Source organism: Pristiophorus japonicus, chromosome 2, assembly GCF_044704955.1.
Source record: "Pristiophorus japonicus isolate sPriJap1 chromosome 2, sPriJap1.hap1, whole genome shotgun sequence".
Lineage (NCBI taxonomy): Eukaryota > Metazoa > Chordata > Chondrichthyes > Pristiophoridae > Pristiophorus > Pristiophorus japonicus.
Genome location: NC_091978.1, coordinates 117,354,169 through 117,375,279, shown reverse-complemented (window position 1 = coordinate 117,375,279; position 21,111 = coordinate 117,354,169). Strand labels below are relative to the sequence as shown.

At 44.4% G+C, this 21,111-nt stretch overlaps 1 protein-coding gene across 8 annotated transcripts in view; it reads right to left on the bottom strand.

The window, feature by feature from the left end:
* ddx4 (DEAD (Asp-Glu-Ala-Asp) box polypeptide 4) overlaps positions 1 to 21,111 on the bottom strand; it is a 167,571-nt gene that overhangs the window by 75,726 nt on the left and 70,734 nt on the right. For 7 of the 8 annotated variants that reach the window (XM_070868835.1, XM_070868875.1, XM_070868859.1 and 4 more), the window contains one exon: positions 8,742 to 8,801. The exons of the other annotated variant lie outside the window; for it this stretch is intronic. In XM_070868835.1, the coding sequence (XP_070724936.1) occupies positions 8,742 to 8,801 (60 nt within the window). The remainder of the gene's footprint in view (positions 1 to 8,741; positions 8,802 to 21,111) is intronic. 8 annotated transcript variants of the gene reach the window in all.

The window sequence follows — 21,111 nt, the reverse complement described above, 5'->3', positions numbered from 1 at the left end:
TTTAAAGCTGAGCACAAGATAAGCCGGACCTTAAGCTGGACAACAGAAGCAGAGATTGATCACCTCTGTTAACGAGTAATACGAGCACAAGTAGTGAGGCTTATGTGCTATTTTATACATGGTTTGTACTTCGGGAAATAAAGTTTATTTGGCTTAAATGCAGCCTTTGTCGACGACTTTCTTTCAATGCTCGAAATCCCACCAAATTATTGCGACTAGTGACTAAATACCCGAGTAAACGGTCTACAAACCTAGAGTGTGTTTTGGGCAACATGACGGAAAATGATCCGTTGAACGTGAAGGCTGGTGGGGTGAAAGGCGAAGACAAAGGGAACCCTATCGTGGTTCTGGGAGGGAGGGGTGAGAGCAGAAGTGCAAGAAATAGAACAGATACAGAAACATTAAAAAAAAATAGGTGCAGCCATAGGCCATTCAGCCCTTCGAGCCTGCACCACCATTCAATAAGATCATGTCTCGGTGCAGCCATAGGCCATTCAGCCCTTCGAGCCTGCACCACCATTCAATAAGATCATGTCTCTCATATATACACCCCTTGATTCCTTTAGCCGTCGGGGCCATATATAACTCCCTCTTGCATACATCGAACGAACTGGCATCAACAACTCTCTACGGTAGAGAATTCTAGAGGTTAACAACTGAGTGAAGAAGTTTCTCCTCATCTCGGTCCTAAATGGCTTACCCCTTATCCTTATCCTGTGACACCTGGTTATGGACTTGCAACATCAGAAACATTCTTCCTGCATCTAACCTGTCCAGTCCCGTCAGAATTTTATGTTTCTATGAGATCTCCTCTCATTCTTCTAAACTCCAGTGAATACAGGCCCAGTCAATCCAGTCTCTCAGGTCAGTCCCGCCATCCCAGGAATCAATCTAGTGAACCTTTTTGCTGCACTCCCTCAATAGCAAGAATGTCCTTCCTCAGATTAGGAGACCAAAACTGTACACAATATTCCAGGTGAGGCCTCACCAAGGCCCTGTACAACTGCATTAAGACCTCCCTGCTCCTACTCAAATCCCCTAGCTATGAAGGCCAACATACCATTTGCCTTCACCACCTGGTGAACCTGCATGCCAACTTTCAATGACTGATGTACCATGACACCCAGGCCTTGTTGCATCTCCCCTTTTCCTAATCTACCACCATTCAGATAATATTCTGCCTTCATGCTTTTGCCACCAAAGTGGATAACCTCACATTTATCCACATTATACTACATCTGCCATGCATTTGTCCACTCACCTAACCTATCCAAGTCACCCTGCAGTCAGAGGAAAGTGATGGGGAAGAAAATAAGTTTTTTGTTGAAGTGCCAAACGAGGCGATGGATGAAATGGAACTGTGGTCCAAGACAGCTTTGAGATAGTGAGTCAGTGCTGCTGTTGAAGAAAGGTCGAGTGTGCATGCAGCAGCACATGGCATGGAGCGTGGATCTCAGGATGCAACGGTTAGAGGAGCGCTGAGTATCTCGGAGATATCTGTAATCCCGCTACATTGATGCAAGTTTACACGGTGCTGCAGCCTCCAACACAGCCGGCAGCAAGACTAGAGTAAACTTTCCAGATCTGCCAAGGAGACCATTCATCAGTACTAGTCATCCTGGCAGCTGGGTTCAATAAATCTAGAGTTGCTGCCTATTACACAAGACATGCATATGGGAGCCATCAGCATTTATACTCCACCAACATAACAGCAGTTACAATCACAGTCATAGAATCAAGACAAAGGAGACATGCATGGCAACCAATGCTTCCCGTAATTTTTTTTGGGTGCACAGCCACTTTTAAGGGGCTGCATGGCCCGCAGTTTCACACGTGCACGATTTAACTTTGGAAAAGCCGGTCCCACACAACAGTTACGCAGCCCCACAGCTTAGAGGGAACGTTAATGGCAACCCCTGACATGTTCCTAGCTGCCAATTTCATACACAAAAGGGATGAAGCCTGCCCACCACCAAATTACACCTTTTCAGAAACATAAGCTTTTGCTGGAATCCCTGGGATTTCACTTAAGTGTTGGTAATTCACGCACAAACCACAATACCTAGCATCTGTAAGCTGGTTGACATTGAAGGAAATCACAGCCAAAAATCAACCCTGCCCTTAATCTACAAAGAGACTTCAAGCAAGGGTCACTGGAGAGAGTTTTGGTCTCCGTATTTAAGGAAGGATATACTTGCATTGGAAGCTGTTTAGAGAAGGTTCACTTGGTTGATTCTGGAGATGAGGGGGGTTGACTTATGGAGATAGGTTGGGCCTATACTCATTGGAGTTCAGAAGAATGAGAGATGATCTGATCGAAACATGTAAGATAATGAGGGGTCTCGACAAGGTGGATGCAGAGAGGATATTTCCACTGATGGGGGAAACTAAAACTAGGGGACATTGTCTCAGAATAAGGAGCTGCCCATTTAAAACTGAGATGAGGAGGAATTTCTTCTCTGAGGATTGCAAATCTATGGAATTCTCTGCCCCAGAGAGCTGTGGAGACTGGGTCATTGAATATATTTAAGGCGCAGAAAGACGGAATAAAGGGTTATGGGGAGCGGGTAGGCAAGTGGAGCTGAGTACATGATCTGATCAGCCATGATCTTCTTAAATGACGGAGCAGGCTTGAGGGGCCAAATGGCCTACTCCTATTGCTCGTGTTCTTATAATGCGGAGATCAGCTGATTCAACTCGGTAGGTTGAATCCCAACATGCATTATCCAGTACAAGCAATTGGCAGAAACGTAGGAAAACAGAAGGCTCCTTTCAAACCATAGAAATCTACAGAATAGGAGGTTGGTCCATTTTCTGTTCACCTCCCACACCCCTGTTCTCTTTGCTTCAAATAGCTGTCCAATTACCCTTAAAAAGCAGTTGTTTCACTCCCTTTGGCAAAGCATTCCATGTTGCAATAACCCATTCTGTAAATAAATTTCTTATCTGCTCCACAGAAAATTGAAATTAATGACCTGTCACTAACACCCAAAAAAGGAAATAATATTTCCCTATATACCTATTGAAACTTCATAATTTGAAAAACCTCTTGGCAGCATTAAATCTCTTTAGACTCCTCTGCTCCAATAGAGAGTGCCACAGTACCTCAGGTTTCTCCTTTTAACTTAATTTCCCATCTCAGACATCATCCTGGTGAATCTACCCTGAACACTCTTGTTGGCTTTAATGTACTTTCCTATACTGGAGTGTTCAAAACTGCAACAGCAGAACCATCACCAGCACCGGCTGTCTGAGAAAATGTGTGTGGTGGTTATGATTTGGAATTGTTGAACTCCATGTTGAGGGCAGAAGATTTATAATACATAAATCGAAAGAGGTGTTGCTCTTAGAATCAGTGTGGAATGTCATTGAAATATAACCACCATTCCCATTTTAATCAGACAGCAATTACTGGTAATGAAAACAGAAAATGCTGAAATACCTAGAAAACCAGGCAGCATCTGTAGAGAGAGAAACAGTTACCGTTTCAGGTTGATGACCTTTCTTCAGAGTTGGGTCTCTGTTTCAGATTTCCAGCGTTGGCAGTATTGTGCCTACTACAAGTCCTGGTAATGGTTCTGTTGTCATCATTTTCACTACCTCTGGACCAATCTTGGTTCTTTATTTTCCCATCACCACCCCCTTTTGTCTTGCAAAATCATCCCCTTTGTCATTTCACCATTCCTGCCCTCCACCTTATCCAATCACCTTCCCTTTTACCAAGAGGTGGGCTCCATTAATAAAGAATGAGATCAGTGCAATAGTGAGAAATGATATTGGCTCAGAAGATCAAGATGTAGAATCAGTTTGGGTGGAGACAAAGTATTAAGGGAAATAAGTCATTGATGGGAGTAGTCTATCTGCCCCCTAACAATAGCTACACTGTAGGACAGAGTACAAATCAAGAAATAATGGAGGCTTGTAAGAAAGGTACAGCAATAATCATGAGTGATTTTAATCTTCATATAGATTGGACAAATCAAATTGGCAAAGGTAGCCTTGAGGATGAGTTCAGAGTGTGTATTTGGGATGATTTCTTAGAACAATGCATTGTGGAACCAACCAGGGAGCAGGCTATTTTAGATCTGGTAATGTGCAAAATAGGAATAATGAATGAATGATCTCATAGTAAAGGATCCTCTAGGGAAGAATGATCATAACATGATAAACGTAATGTGAAATTCTGAGGGTGAGAAACGTGGGTCTCAAACTAGTGCCCTGAACTTAAATAAAGGTAATTTCAAAAGGTATGAAGACAGAGTTGGCTAAAATGGACTGGGAAAACAGATTAACGGCCAAGAGGGTAGCTAAGCAGTGGCAGACATTAAAGGAGATATTTCATAACTCTCAACAAGGATATATTCCAGTTAAAATGGATTGCATCCCAGAGTACTCAAGGAGGTGGCCTTGGAAATAGCGGATGCATTGACAGTCATTTTCCAACATTCCATTGACTCTGGATCAGTTATCGAGTGGAGGGTAGCCAATGTAACCTCACTTTTTAAAAAAAGGAGGGAAAAGAGAAAACAGGGAATTATAGACCGGTCAGCCTGACCTCAGTAGTGGGTAAAATGATGGAATCAATTATTAAGGATGTCATAGCAGCGCATTTGGAAAGAGGTGACATGATAGGTCCAAGTCAGCATGGATTTGTGAAAGGGAAATCATGCTTGACAAATCTTCTGGAATTTTTTGAGGATGTTTCCAGTAGAGTGGACAAGGGAGAACCAGTTGATGTGGTGTATTTGGACTTTCAGAAGGCTTTCGACAAGGTTCCACACAAGAGATTAATGTGCAAAGTTAAAGCACATGGGATTGGGGGTAGTGTGCTGACATGGATTGAGAACTGGTTGGTAGACAGGAAGCAAAGAGTAGGAGTAAATGGGGACTTTTCAGAATGGCAGGCAGTGACTAGTGGGGTACCACAAGGTTCTGTGCTGGGGCCCCAGCTGTTTACACTGTACATTAATGATTTAGACAAGGGGATTAAATGTAGTATCTCCAAATTTGCGGATGACACTAAGTTAGGTGGCAGTGCGAGCTGCGAGGAGGATGCTATGAGGCTGCAGAGCGACTTGGATAGGTTAGGTGAGTGGGCAAATGCATGGCAGATGAAGTATAATGTGGATAAATGTGAGGTTATCCACTTTGGTGGCAAAAACAGAGAGACAGACTATTATCTGAATGGTGACAGATTAGGAAAAGGGGAGGTGCAACGAGACCTGGGTGTCATGGTACATCAGTCATTGAAGGTTGGCATGCAGGTACAGCAGACATTTAAGAAAGCAAATGGCATGTTGGCCTTCATAGCGAGGGGATTTGAGTACAGGGGCAGGGAGGTGTTGCTACAGTTGTACAGGGCCTTGGTGAGGCCACACCTGGAGTATTGTGTACAGTTTTGGTCTCCTAACCTGAGGAAGGACATTCTTGCTATTGAAGGAGTGCAGCGAAGGTTCACCAGACTGATTCCCGGGATGGCGGGACGGACCTATCAAGAAAGACTGGATCAACTGGGCTTGTATTCACTGGAGTTCAGAAGAATGAGAGGGGATCTCAGAAACATTTAAAATTCTGATGGGTTTAGACAGGTTAGATGCAGGAAGAATGTTCCCAATGTTGGGGAAGTCCAGAACCAGGGGTCACAGTCTAAGGATAAGGGGTAAGCCATTTAGGACCAAGATGAGGAGAAACTTCTTCACCCAGAGAGTGGTGAACCTGTGGAATTCTCTACCACAGAAAGTTGTTGAGGCCAATTCACTAAATATATTCAAAAAGAAGTTAGATGAAGTCCTTACTACTAGGGGGATGGCAAGAAAGCAGGAATGGGGTACTGAAGTTGCATGTTCAGCCATGAACTCATTGAATGGCGATGCAGTCTAGAAGGGCCGAATGGCCTACTCCTGCACCTATTTTCTATGTTTCTATGTTAAGAGAAGGATGAACCATCTGTGGCTAACTAAGGAAGTTAAGGATAGTATCAAATTGAAAACAAAGGCTTACAATGTTGCAAAGATTAGTGGTGGCCAGAGGATTGGGAAATTTTTAGAAGCCAGCAAAAAGGACAACTAAAGAGAGAGAGTGTAGCTGGCAAGAAATATAAAAACAGATAATAAGAGCTTCTGCAGGTATATAAAAAGGGAGAGAGTAGCTAAAGTAAACATTGATCCCTTGGAGGATGAGACTAGGGAATTAATAATGGCAAACAGCAGGGACTTTGAACAAATATTTTCTATCAGTCTTCATGGTAGAAGACACTGAAAGTATCCCAATAATAGATAATCAGAGGGCTATCAGGAGGGGGGGGGGGGGACTTAAAACAATCACTAGAGAGAAAGTGGAGAAGTCCCCTGGACCTGATGGCTTTGATCCTCGGGTCTCGAGAAGTAGCGGTAGAAATAGCGGATGTTTTGGTTGTAATCTACCAAAAATTCCCTGGATTCTGGAGAGGTCCCAGCAGATTGGAAAACTGCAAATGTAACACCCCTATTTAAGAAAGGAGTGTGACAGAAAGTAGGAAACTATAGACCAATTAGTCCAACATCTGTTGTTGGGAAAATGCTGGAGTCCATTATTAAAGGAAGTAATAGCAGGACATTTAGAAAATTATAATACAGCCAAGCAGAGTCTGCATGGTTTTATGAAAGGAAAATCATGTTTGACAAATGTGTTGAAGTTCTTTGAGGATGTAACGAGCAGGGTGGATAAAGGGGAACCAGTGGATGAAATGTATTTGGATTTCCAGAAGACATTTGATAAGGTGCCACATAAAAGGTTACTGCACAAGATAAAAGTTCATGGGGTTGGGGGCAATATATTAGCATGGACAGAGGATTGGCTAACTAACAGAAAATAGAGTTGGGAAAGGTTATTTTCAGGTTGGCAAACTGCAACTCGTGGGGTGCCGCAGGGATCAGTGCTGGGGCCTCAACGATTTACAATCTATATTAATGACTTGGATGATGGGATCAAGTGCACTGTAGTCAAATTTGCTGATAAAGATAGGTGGGAAATCAAGTTGTGAGGAGGACACACAGAATCTGCAATGTGATATAGGTTCAGTGAATAGGCAGATGGAATGTATAATGTGGGAAAATGTGAGGTTTTCCACTTTGGTAGGAAAAATAAAAAAGCAAATTATTTAAAGAGAGGACATGAGGGGAAATGTCTTCACCCAGAGGGTGGTGGGGGTTTGGAACTCACTGCCTGAAAGTGTGAGGGGCAAAAAGCCTACCACATTTAAAAAATACTTGATGTGCACTTAAAGTGGCGTAACCTACAGGGCTACGGACTAAGAGCTGGAAAGCGGGATTAGACTGGATAGCTCTTGGTCGGCTGGCAGACACGATGGGTCGAAATGGCCTCCTTCCGTGCTGTAAATTTCTATGATTCTATAAAATGGAGAGATTATAAAATGTTGCAGTACAGAGGGATCTGGGGGTCCTTGCTCATGAATCACAAAAAGTTAGCATGCAAAAAGGAGGGATATTACTTGCATTGGAGGCGGCTCAGAAAAGGTTCACTCGGTTGATTCCTGAGATGAAGGGGTTGTCTTTTGATGAAAGGTTGACAGGTTGGGCTTATACTCATTGGTATTCAGAAGAATAAGAGGTGATCTTACTGAAACGTACAAAATTCTGAGGGGGCTCGACAGGGTAGATGCAGAGAGGATAATTCCCCTCGTGGGGGGAATCTAGAACTAGGGGGGACGTAGTTTCAAAATAAGGCGTCGGCCATTTAAAAGAGTTGAGATGGAATTTCTTCTCAGAGGGTCATGAATCTTTGGAATTCTGAACCTTAGAGCTGTGGAGGCTGGGTCATTGAATATATTTAAAAGGTGAAGATAGACAGATTTTTGAATGATGAGAGTCGAGGGTTATGGGGAGCAAGTGGGGCAGTGGAGTCGAGGCCTACTCCTATTTCTTATGTTATACTATGTTCCCTGGTTGCATGCATGCATACAATTCTCCAATTTCTTTCAGTTCTGATGAAAGATCATCGACCCAAAACATTAACTTGGTTTCTCTCTCGCTCCAACAATGCCGCCTGACCTATTGAGTGTTTCCAGCTTGTAGTTTTTATTTCTGATTTCTAGCATCCACAATATTCTGCTTTTTTACATCTTTTGTCCTCCTCACTATTTGGCAAACTGTTTAAATATCATTTGCTTATGACCCAGGTGTGTCCACTATACTCGTCGAAATAATTTCTACAAACGAAGAGTAGACCCTATACTAATGTTTGAGGTATACCACTTCCAACCCTCTGCCAGTCCAACACATTTACCAACTCTTTCCTGTCCAACCAACTTTCTACCCATGCTGTTACAATTCCCCCAAACTACATGTCTGAATTCTTATAACAAGCCACTTGAGATGCATTGCTGAAATCCATCTACAACATAAACAATATACGCTACATCATTACTTCAAAATGCTCCAATTGGTCAGCATTGGGTCGAGGAGCAATGACCCAATTCTCCCAAATTCATATAATAGTCACCGTCAGTGGCTGGAACAAACTGGCCACTGGTGATGTGCAAAGTATGTCATTCAAGATTGCAGTCAAAGGATAGGTATTCTGCCACTGGTGTGGTACTTTTGGTGGCCAGAATTAGACCAGTGACAGGCACAAAAGCAGAGAAGACAGGTTTTCCTTGTCACTGACAAAATCTGGTTGTGCCAGCCGATAAACAATGTCGAAGCAGCTAAATACCCAAACTCAAAAAATCAATGGAAACTCACCTTGCTGCTTCCCAAATATATAGCTATCGCTCGTGCCAAAACCATTCCCAGCTCCAGATCCTTGAATTTAAAGAAAAAGCCATTAGTGCTCCTTTCTTGAGAAAAAGGGAACAAAAAAAAAAACCAAAATTCACCACACCACGACTGATTTCAGTGGACAAATACAGTAACTTAAAAAGGGATGATTGTTCCTAAATTTAAAAAAAAAGCTCGGGAATTGTTCTGGATATTCAAGTAATGGGGTAAATAATTGAACAAGTCAAATGAAAAGCAATTCCAAAAGCCACCTTCAACTGTTCTGCGTACAACTAATTTTTGTGTGTTTCCTTCTGAAGTCGACACATCATTCCCCAATTCAGAATGGATAGACAGTCTGTTCACAATATTGCTGATGTGATGCCAATCACAAGTATGGCTTATGACCAACGATGCAGAGAAAGAATTCCACTTGGTGCCTCTCCACACAGCAACAAGGTTCTAGGAATCCTGCACCTCAGGGCACAGGACACTGGTACGTGATGCTGCGCCAGCTACGAAAAAGTCAAGTTCAACATTTTAGGAAACAAATAACTCCAATGAACTTGTAAAAACTAGACCTATGCTCAACCTTACTAAGTCTTGGTTAAGCAATACCCTTGAGTAAAATACATCACTGTGGCACTGACACATCCAAAGATCACTTGTGATATTTTAGACAACTGGTACCCCAAATTTTGCAAACAAACCTATTACTTCTTCTCCCAAATACATTTCTTCATAAAATTGCTTCTTTCAAAACCTTAACTACACAGAGGTAACATGCAAATTAAATGGACAGCATTGCACTTGTGGGACCACTATTGCTACTCAAAATTATACGGCATAATTGTCACACAAACAATTGCACCATAACCAACATACTGTATACGTTTTTTGAATTTAAGTTAGACACTCAACATTCACATGGTCATCTTGGAGCTACTATTCCAATGGCTTAATTAATGGACTGCTGGGTGTCACAGATCAGGAAGGTTTTAGTTTCAATTCCAAGTGTTCAGTGCTCCCAATCTGGTGACTCCTGTGTGAACAGGCATGCATGGATGCACAGGAGTGGGCTCAGCTGCATACCACCACAGCCAGACAACTTGGCAACAGTTATGGTCACTCACCAAAAACAACAATTTGATGGAGGCAGCAGGTTGGTAATGAATACATGAAAATGTAAAAAAAGGGGGGGGGGGGAAAAGAGCGAGAGAAAAAAGAGAAATGGGCAGGGTCATGCAACAAATTTGATAGAAATTAATTTGGATCTAGGATCTTAGCATGCCCATATTAAATGAGCACACATTGCTTTTAGCAGTTAAGTCAAGAACACTGGACACAAATGCAGCATCAGCCTGGAAAGAACATGCTTCAGATCTGTGCACTGTGGGGCTGGGGTGGGGGGAGGGAACGGGATAATTTTCTTGTAGGTATTCATATATAGCGTCAGCTGTAGCTCAGTGGATAGCACACTCGCCTCGGAGTCAGAAAGTTCAACACAAACAAAAAAAAAATAGGTGCAGCCATAGGCCATTCAGCCCTTCGAGCCTGCACCACCATTCAGTAAGCTCATGGCTCATCATTCACCTCAGTACCCCTTTCCTGCTTTCTCTCCATGCCCATTGATCCCTTTAACCGTCAGACATATCTAACTCCCTCTTGAATATATCTAACGAACTGGCATCAACAACTCTCTGCGGTACAGAATTCCACATGTTAATAACTCAGTGAAGAAGTTTCTCCTCATCTCGGTCCTAAATGGCTTTCCTCTGATCCTTAGACGGTGAGCCCTGGTTGGGGATTTCCCCAACATCGAGAATATTCTTCCTGCATCTAACCGGTCTACTCCCGTCAGAATCTTGTATGTTTCTACGAGGTCCCCTCTCATTCTTCAAAACTCCAATGAATGCATGCCAGTCGATCCAGTCGCCCCTCATATGTCAGTCCTGCCATCCCGGGAATCAGTCTGGTGAACCTTTGCTGCACTCCCTCAATAGCAAGAACGTCCTTCCTCAGATTGAGAGACCAAAACTGAACACAATAGTCCTGGTGAGGCCTCACCAAGGCCCTGTACAACTGCATTAAGACCTCCCTGCTCCTATACTCAAATCCCCTAGCTATGAAGGCCAACATACCATTTGCCTTCTTCACCACCTGCTGTACCTGCATGCCAACTTCCAATGACTGGTGAATCATGACACCCAGGTCTCGTTGCACCTCCCCCTTTCCTAATCTGCCACCATTCAGGTAATATTCTGCCTTCGTGTTTTTGCCTCACATTTATCCACATTATACTGCATCTGCCATGCATTTGCCCACTCACCTAACCTGTCCAAGTCACCCTGCAGCCTTTTAGCACCCTCCTCACAGCTCACACCGCCACCCAGCTTACTGTCACTTGCAAACTGGGAGATATTACACACAATTCCTTCATCTAAAATCATTAACGTATATTGTAAAGAGCTGGGGTCCCAGCACTGAGTCCTGTGGTACTCCACTAGTCACTGCCTGCCATTCTGAAAAAGACCCGTTTATCACGACTCTCTGCTTCCTGTCTGCCATCCAGTTCTCTATCCACGTCAGTACATTACCCCCAATACCATGTGCTTTAATTTTGCACACTGATCTCTTGTGTGGGACCTTGTCAAAAGCCTTTTGAAAGTCCAAATACACCACACATCCACTGGTCCTCCCTTGTCCACTCTGCTAGTTACATCCTCAAAAAATTCAAGAAGATTTGTCAAGCATGATTTCCCTTTCACAAATCCATGCTGACTTGGACCGATCCGGTCACTGCTTTCCAAATGCGCTGCTATTTCATTGTTAATAATTGATTCCAACATTTTCCCCACTACTTATCGTCAGGCTAACCGGTCTATAATTACCCATTTTCTCTTTCCCTCCTTTTTTTAAAAAAAAACAGTGGTGTTACATTAGCTATCCTCCAGTCCATAGGAACTGATCCAGAGTCTATAGACTATTGGAAAATGATCACCAATGCATCCACTATTTCTAGAACCACTTCTTTAAGTACTCTGGGATGCAGACCATCAGGCCCTGGGGATTTATCGGCCTTCAACCCCATCAGTTTCCTGACTGCTAAGGATTTCCTTCAGTTCCTCCTTCTCGCTAGACCCTCAGTTATTTATGTCTTCCTTCATGAAACAACCAATGTATTTGTTCAATTGGTCTGCCACTACTTTGTTCATTATAAATTCACCTGATTCTGACTGCAAGGGACCTAGGTTTGTCTTCACTAATTTTTACCTTCACATATCTATAGAAGCTTTTGCAGTCAGTTTTTATGTTCGCAGCAAGCTTCCTCTCATACTCTATTTTCCCCCTCCAAATTAAATCCTTTGTCCTTCTCTAAATTCCTCCCAGTCCTCAGGTTTGCTTCTTTTTCTGACCAATTTACATGCCTCTTCCTTGGATTTAACACTATCCCTAATTTCCCTTGCTAACCACAGTTGAGCCACCTTCCCAGTTTTATTTTTCCTCTAGACAGGGATGTACAATTGTTGAAGTTCATCTATGTGATCTTCAAATGTTTGCCATTGTCTATCCACCGTCAACCCTTGAAGTATCATTCGCCAGTCTATTCTAGCCAATTCACGTCTCATACCATCGAAGTTACTTTTCCTTAAGTTCAGAACCCTCGTCTCTGAATGAACTGTCACTCTCCATCCTAATAAAGAATTCTACCATATTATGGTCACTCTTCCCCAAGGGGCCTCGCACAAGATTGCTAATTAGTCCTTTCTCATTACACATCACGCAGTCTAGGATGGCCAGCTCTCCAGTTTGTTCCTCGACATATTGGACTAGAAAACCATCCCCAATACATTCCAGGAAATCCTTCACCGCATTGCTACCAGTTTGGTTAGCCCAGTCGATATGTAGATTAAAGTCGCCCATAACTGCTGTACCTTTATTGCACACATCCCTAATTTCCCGTTTGATGCTGTCCCCAACCTCACTACTAGTTTGGTGGCCTGTACACAACTCCCACTAGCGTTTTCTGCACTGATATTCCACAGCTCTACCCATACAGATGCCACATCATCCAAGATAATGTCCTTCCTTACTATTGCGCTAATTTCCTCTTTAACCAGCAACGCTACCCCACCTCCTTTTCCTGTCTGTTTATCCTTCCTGAATGTTGAATACCCCTGGATGTTGCGATCCCAGCCTTGGTCACCCAGTCTCCGTAATCCCAATTATATCATATTCGTTAATAGCTGCATGCGCAGTTAATTAGTCCACCTTATTACGAATACTCCTCGCATTGAGGCACAGAGCCATCAGGCTTGTCTTTTTAACACCCTTTGCCCCTTCAGGATTTTGCTATAATGTGGCCTTTTTTGCTTTGGGTTTCACTGTCCTCTACTTTTCTTCTTGCTCTCTTTGGCTTCTGCTCCCATTCTACTTCTCTCTGTCTCCCTGCATAGGTTCCCATCCCCCTGCCATATTAGTTTAACTCCTCCCCAACAACTCAAGCAAACACTCACCCTAGGACATTGGTTCCAGTCCTGCCCAAGTGCAGACCGTCCAGTTTGTACTGGTCCCACCTCCCCCAGAACCGGTTCCAATGTCCCAGGAATTTGAATCCCTCCCTTCTGCACCACTCCTCAAGCCACGTATTCATCTGAGCTATCCTGCGATTCCTACTCTGACTAGCATGTGGGCACTGGTAGCAATCCTGAAATTACTACTTTTGAGATCCTACTTTTTAAAATTTAGCTCCAAGCTCCCTAAATTCATCTTGTAGGACCTCATCCCATTTTTTACCTGTATCATTGGTACCTATATGCACCACGACAACTGGCTGTTTACCCTCCCCCTTCAAAAATGTCCTGCACCCACTCCGAGACATCCTTGACCCTTGCACCAGGGAGGCAACATACCATCCTGGAGTCTCGGTTGCAGCCGCAGAAATGTCTATCTATTCCCCTTACAATAGAATCCCCCATCACTATAGCTCTCCCACTCTTTTTCCTGCCCTCCTGTGCAGCAGAGCCACCCACGGTGCCATGGACTTGGCTGCTGCTGCCCTGCCCTGATGAGTCCATCCCCCTCAACAGTACCCAAAGCGGTGTATGTGTTTTGCAGGGGGATGACCACAGGGGACCCCTGCACTACCCATCTTCCACTGCTCTTCCTATTGGTCACCCATTCCCTATTTGGCCGCATAACCTTTACCTGCGGTAAGACCAACTCACTAAATGTGCTATTAACGTCATTCTCAGCATCGCGGATGCTCCAGAGTGAATCAATGCACAGCTCCAGTGCCGCAATGCCGTCCGTCAGGAGCTGCAGCCAGATACACTCCCACATATGTAGTCATCAGGGACACTGGAAGCATCCTTCACTTCCCACATAGCACAGGAGGAGCATGACATAGGTCTGGGCTTCCTGCCATGACTTAACCCTTAAATTGCTTAATTTGGCAACAATGTGGGTTCAGCATATAAATCTAGGGTGAAACTCCGGTTTCAAATTGGACTAATTACTAATAAAAGTAATTACCCAAGTATATTGACTATTGGATTAGGAAATAGGAATCATTCTCTGATAATTTCATTACATAGCACAATATATTAGGTCACTGATAGCACTGCAAATTATATTGTGATGGTTTTGTTTCAATTAATAAAAGTATAATCAATATTAAAGTACCTCCAACCTTAATTTTAACAGTTCTAGCTATTGAAAAAGCGCTATTTTTCCTGTCTAATCCCAAAGGAGATCAGCCTTTTTAAAAAGGTCCCCCCTCTACTGAAGCCGCTCGTGAAAGAACAGCTGTATCCTTTCTGGTTACCAGTTAAGCAAAAAATCTGGGACGATTAAGTCTGGCCTAATCAAGCAAGATTTATTTTTCAGTGCCATCACCAGAATTTCAATACAATGTAATGATCATTGACATTATATTTTTCCTGCTGTGTGCAGTTGAAATATGAAACACCTCCAGTTACAGATGGTGTTTTCAAAGTGGATTTGTGGTGGAGCAAATATTTGGCTACTTAACATTGGTGCTTCCTATGATGGCAGCCATGAGGTAATGAGCTATAAAGCCATTCCTGGTAGCTTAGTGAGCTTATGTGGTGGATCATAAGTCATACAAACCAGCAAATGCACAGGTTCAATTCTGGCTCACACAGCCCAAGGCACTGCAATTGATCACAACTCCCGATCCTCTGGTTTACAGAGGAAGATAAACCCAATTAGATTGGCATCAGTACGCTTTGCAAGCCTAGTATCTTTATATAAAAAACATATTTTCTCTCTCCAGTCCTCAGATACACTTCCTCCCTTTTAAATATTAAGCTTACACATTGAGGTCAGGAAACTCCGGTATTTATAAAAGAGGGACCCCTAGTGGCATAAAATTACTAATCCATCAAGATATCAAAATTAACAAAACATGAAATTGTTCAACGAGAAACATTGGACCTAAAATTGCGGTCTCTACGGGCACGTACAATGTGAACCTTGAGGCCTGGCAAGTGCCGGCTTTAGGCGCACGATGTGCATGTGCCTAAAACCGGCACTTACGATCAGTCAAAGGAAAAGGGCCTTCGCGGGCGGAGATTTCAGCTATTTGCCCAACTCGTATCCTTCAAACTCTTTCGCCTGGTTGTCATGGATAGTAATGGGAGCGCCAAGCAAGTTCAGAGCTCCCATTACTAGGAATGAGAATACTACATTGGTGATTGGTGGTTCAGGCCCAAGCTCGGCCTCGAGTGCAAGGACCACCAGGTATTTTCGTTCAAAACATTTTGGTTAGAGGCATTTGCCTGCAGGAAGCCTCCGACCGCAATTTTTGGCCTATTATAGTTCAATTAGTTAATTGCTTTCTCTGGTTACTATAATTTCCAATTACCCACATTAAACAGTTCTTTAAAATGTACTGGGTGTCTGAAGAGGTAAACTGTAATCAGCTGGTGTCAATACAATCGGGAGCCTATTATCAGCAAGAGCAGACATCGATGACTAGGTTCAACACCACCTCCAGTGCACCAGCGCAGCCTTTGGACGCTTGAGGACAAGAGTGTTCGAAGAGCAGGCCCTCAAATCGGCCACCAAGCTCATGGTCTACAGGACTGTAGTGATACCCGCCCTCCTGTATGGCTCAGAGACAGGTTCTTCATCCTCAAAAAAGGTGTTCAGGAGGAGAGGGATACAGGAGGGAATTGTCCCAACTCCAGAACAGTATGCAAAACCTGCTCCTGCTGCAGTCGATGGGGGTCGATGTCGCGGAGGAACTCCAAGAGGTGAAGGGCCAGCAAGCCTCGCTCTTTGCCTCAGAGTCCGCTCCAAACAGGATGAGACGTGTTCGCGTGTCTTCTTCCAAAAAAGGTACACGGGGGAGCTCTGTGATCACCAGCCCAAAAGGAAGATGATGGTTCTGTGATGTCCTTCTATGCCAGGCTGTACGACGTCAAGCCCACAGACCGCGTGACTTCCCAGTCTTTCCCGTCGTCTATCCCAGAAGTCTTCGACGACAGTGAGCGAGAGAGTCTGGACCACCCGCTAACTCTGGACGAGCTGACAAAGACCTTCCAGTCCCTCGCGACAAGTAAAACTCACGGAAACAACGGCTTACCAGTCGAGTTGTATTCGACTCTGTGGGACTGGATAGGCCCAGACCTGCTCGAAGTGTATGGGGGTATACTTTTGGCCGGCAGCATGTCAGAATCAATGAAGGAAGGCATCATCACCCTCATCTACAAGCAGAAGGGGAGAGGGAGGAAAACAGAAACTGGCGGCCCATTTCGCTGCTCAATGTGAACTACAAGATCCTGTCGAAGGTCATCGCAAACAGGATCAAGTCTGCTCTGGAGTTGGTGATCCACCCGGATCAGACCAGCGCTATCCTTGGCAGGAAGATCTCCGATAGCCTCGCACTACTCAGGGATACGATCGCCTACGTGCAGGACAGAAGAGTGGACACCTGTTTAATCAGCTTGGATCAGGAGAAGGCCTTTGACAGGATATTGCACACATACCTGATGGACATGCTCTCCCAGATGGGGTTTGGGGAGAGTATCCACAATGGATCCAACTGCTCTACACAGACATCAGTAACAGTTCTAATCAACGGGTGGGAAACTGAAAACTTTCCGATCAAGGCTGTTCCCTCTCCTGTGTCTTGTTTGTGTGCTGCATCAACCCCTTTGCCGAGTCTGTCAGGAAGGATGCGGGTATTGCGGGGGCAGGGGGGGGGCGGAGGCGCTCAGGTCAAGACCTCCCTGTACATGGACGACGTCACTGTCGTTTGCTCGGATCTGCAGTCGGTGCACGGATTGCTCACAATCGGTGACCAGTTTGAACTGGCCGAGGGAGCGAAGGTAAATCGCAGCAAAAGCGAGGCCATATTCTTTGGAAGCTGCTCCGACCGATCCTTTATTCCCTTCACCGTGAAGTCAGATTACCTGAAGGTCTTGGGAATATGGTTCGGAGCAGACGGGGAGTGCGTCAAAAACTGGAAGGAGCGTATCGTTAAAGCTAAACATAAACTGGGATGGTGGAAGCTGCGCTCACTCTCCATTGCAGGAAAGAACCTGATCATCAGGAGTGAGGTGCTCTTGGTGTTGTTGTACGTGGCGCAGATCTGGCCCACACCCCGCTCCTGTGCCGTGGCAGTCACCGGAGCCATCTTCCATTTTGCCTGGAAATCAAAAATGGACCGTGTCCACAGAAACACGATGTACAAATCTCTGGACAAGGGGGGGGAAAAGGACGTTCCGAACGTGGCCCTCATCCTGATGGCCACCTTTGTGTGCGGCTGCATCAAAGCTGTGCATAGACCCTTCATACGCAAATGCCAAGTGTCAGTGTGTGCTGAGATTCTCTCTGTCCCTGGTGTTGCGAAGGATGGGTCTGGCCAGGCTGCTGCAGAACGCTCCAACCAGTTGGACCATGCCTCAGCACCTGTCCTTCCTGGAAAAGTTTTAAGAAAAACACCTTTGACCACAAGGACATAAAGCAGTGGTTGGCACGCAAGGTTCTGGACGCCCTACAAAAGGAGAGGACAGATCCTGTCGGACAGTTACCCAAGCAGACTGTCGAACTCGTTTGGCAAAATGTCTCATCGCCAGAGCTTTCACACAAGCACCAAGACGTAGCTTGGTTGGCAGTGAGAAGGGCCCTACCTGTCAGATCGGGGTTTCAGAGACAGGGTACTCTGCCCCCGAGTTGGCTGTGGACGAAACGGTCATCCATCTCCTTCGGGATTGCCCCTTTGCAAGGCAGGTCTGGAAGGAGATGCAGTGGTTGCTGTCGAGGTTCATCCCAAGCAGCTCTAACACAGGACTCTGTGCTCTGCGGACCGTTCCCAGGGACCCACACCGAGACAAACACCATCTGCTGCTGGAGAGCCATCAACTCGGTGAAAGACGCACTTTGGTCTTCCCGAAACTTGCTGGTCTTCCAGAGCAAGGAGATGTCCACGGCCGAGTGTTGCAGACTGGCGCAATCCACGGTCCAGGAGCGAGGGACGCACTAAAGATTGGTGCAGTCCCGCAAAGGCACGATGGGGAAGAGCCACAGTTTAAGGCCCTTCTGCCACGGTAAACCCAGGGGATGGAATCAGACTTCCCCCCCCCAGCCAATCGGGCTGTACTTGTTAATCTGCTTGTACTCAGAGCATCATGTACTGAAAACACCTGTGTTGTGCCATGTACAATGAAAGTCTCTGCACTGTTTAGTAACTTGTAAAGAAATGTAAATGTATTCTCATCTGTTCCGTGTACTGCTTTAATCTGCATAGTGCTACATGTAACATGATTCGTGATCAGCATTGAAATGTATCCTGGAATCTAATGTAAGCCTGTTCTCATCTGCTCCATGTAATACCCTCATTTGCACAGCACTACATGTAACGTGATTTACGGATTGTACTAAACTGTACCTTGAAATGATATCAGGGTAGTTGAGAGAGATGATATTGGCTCGAATGAACAAAATGTTGAATCATTGTGGGTGGAGATTAGAGATAGTAAGGGGAAAAAGTCACTGGTGGGCGTAGTTTATAGGCCCCCAAATAATAACTTCGCGGTGGGGCGGACAATAATCAAGGGAATAATGGAGGCATGTGAAAAAGGAACGGCAGTAATCATGGGGGATTTTAACCTGCATATCGATTGGTCAAATCAAATTGCACAGGGTAGCCTTGAGGAACAATTCATAGAATGCACACAGGATTGTTTCTTAGAACAGTATGTTACAGAACCTGCAAGGGAGCAAGCTATCTTAGATCTGGTCCTGTGTAATGAGACAGGAATAATAAACGATCTCCTAGTAAAAGATCCTCTCGGAATGAGTGATCACAGTATGGTTGAATTTATAATACAGATTGAGGGTGAGGAAGTAGTGTCTCAAACGAGCATACTATGCTTAAACAAAGGGGACTACAGTGGGATGAGGGCAGAGTTGGCTAAAGTAGACTGGAAACACAGACTAAACGGTGGCACAATTGAGAAACAGTGGAGGACTTTTAAGGAGCTCTTTCATAATGCTCAACAAAAATATATTCCAGTGAAAAAGGGCAGTAAGAGAAGGGATAACCAAGGAAATAAAGGAAAGTATCAAATTAAAAACTAATGCGTATAAGGTGGCCAAGGTTAGTGGGAAACTAGAAGATTGGGAAAATTTTAAACGACAACAAAGAATGACTAAGAAAGCAATAAAGAAAGGAAAGATAGATTACGAAAGTAAACTTGCGCAAAACATAAAAACAGATAGTAAAAGCTTTTACCGATATATAAAATGGAAAAGAGTGACTAAAGTAAATGTTGGTCCCTTAGAAGATGAGAAGGGGGATTTAATCATGGGAAATGTGGAAATGGCTGAGACCTTAAACAATTATTTTGCTTCGGTCTTCACAGTGGAAGACACAAAAACCATGCCAAAAATTGCTGGTCACGGGAATGTGGGAAGGGAGGACCTTGAGACAATCACTATCACTAGGGTGGTAGTGCTGGACAGGCTAATGGGACTCAAGGTAGACAAGTCTCCTGGTCCTGATGAAATGCATCCCAGGGTATTAAAAGAGCTGGCGGAAGTTATAGCAGATGCATTCGTTATAATCTACCAAAATTCTCTGGACTCTCGGGTGGTACCAGCGGATTGGAAAGCAGCTAATGTAACGCCTCTGTTTAAAAAAGGGGGCAGACAAAAGGCAGGTAACTATAGGCCGGTTAGTTTAACATCTGTAGTGGGGAAAATGCTTGAATCTATCATTAAGGAAGAAATAGCGGGACATTTAGATAGGAATAGTGCAATCAAGCAGACGCAACATGGACTCATGAAGGGGAAATCATGTTTAACTAATTTACTGGAATTCTTTGAGGATATAACGAGCATGGTGGATAGAGGTGTACCGATGGATGTGGTGTATTTAGATTTCCAAAAGGCATTCAATAAGGTGCCACACAAAAGGTTACTGCAGAAGATAAAGGTACGCTGAGTCAGAGGAAATGTATTGGCATGGATAGAGAATTGGCTGGCTAACAGAAAGCAGAGAGTCGGGATAAATAGGTAGTTTTCGGGTTGGAAATCAGTGGTTAGTGGTGTGCCACAGGGATCGGTGCTGGGACCACAACTGTTTACAATATACATAGATGACCTGGAAGAGGGGACAGAGTGTAGTGTAACAAAATTTGCAGATGACACAAAGATTAGTGGGAAAGCAGGTTGTGTAGAGGACACAAAGAGGCTGCAAAGAGATTTAGATAGGTTAAGCGAATGGGCTGAGGTTTGGCAGATGGGATACAATGTCGGAAAATGTGAGGTCATCCACCTTGGGGAAAAAAAAAAACAGTAAAAACGAATATTATTTGAATGGGGAGAAATAACAACATGCTGCGGTGCAGAAGGACCTGGGGGTACTTGTGCATGAATCCCAAAAAGTTAGTTTGCAGGTAATCAGGAAGGCAAATGGAATGTTGGCCTTCATTGCGAGAGGGATGGAGTACAAAAGCAGGGAGGTCCTGCTGCAACTTTACAGGGTATTGGTGAGACCGCACCTGGAGTACTGCGTGCAGTTTTGGTCACCTTACTTAAGGAAGGATATACTGGCTTTGGAGGGAGTACAGAGACGATTCACTCGGCTGATTCCGGAGATGAGGGGGTTACCTTATGATGATAGATTGAGTCTTTACTCGGAGTTCAGAAGGATGAGGGGGTGATCTTATAGAAACATTTAAAATAATGAAAAGGGATAGACCAAGATAGAGGCGGAGAGGTTGTTTCCACTGGTCGGGGAGACTAGATCTAGGGGGCACAGAATCAAAATACGGGGGAGCCAATTTAAAACCGAGTTGAGAAGGAATTTCTTCTCCCAGAG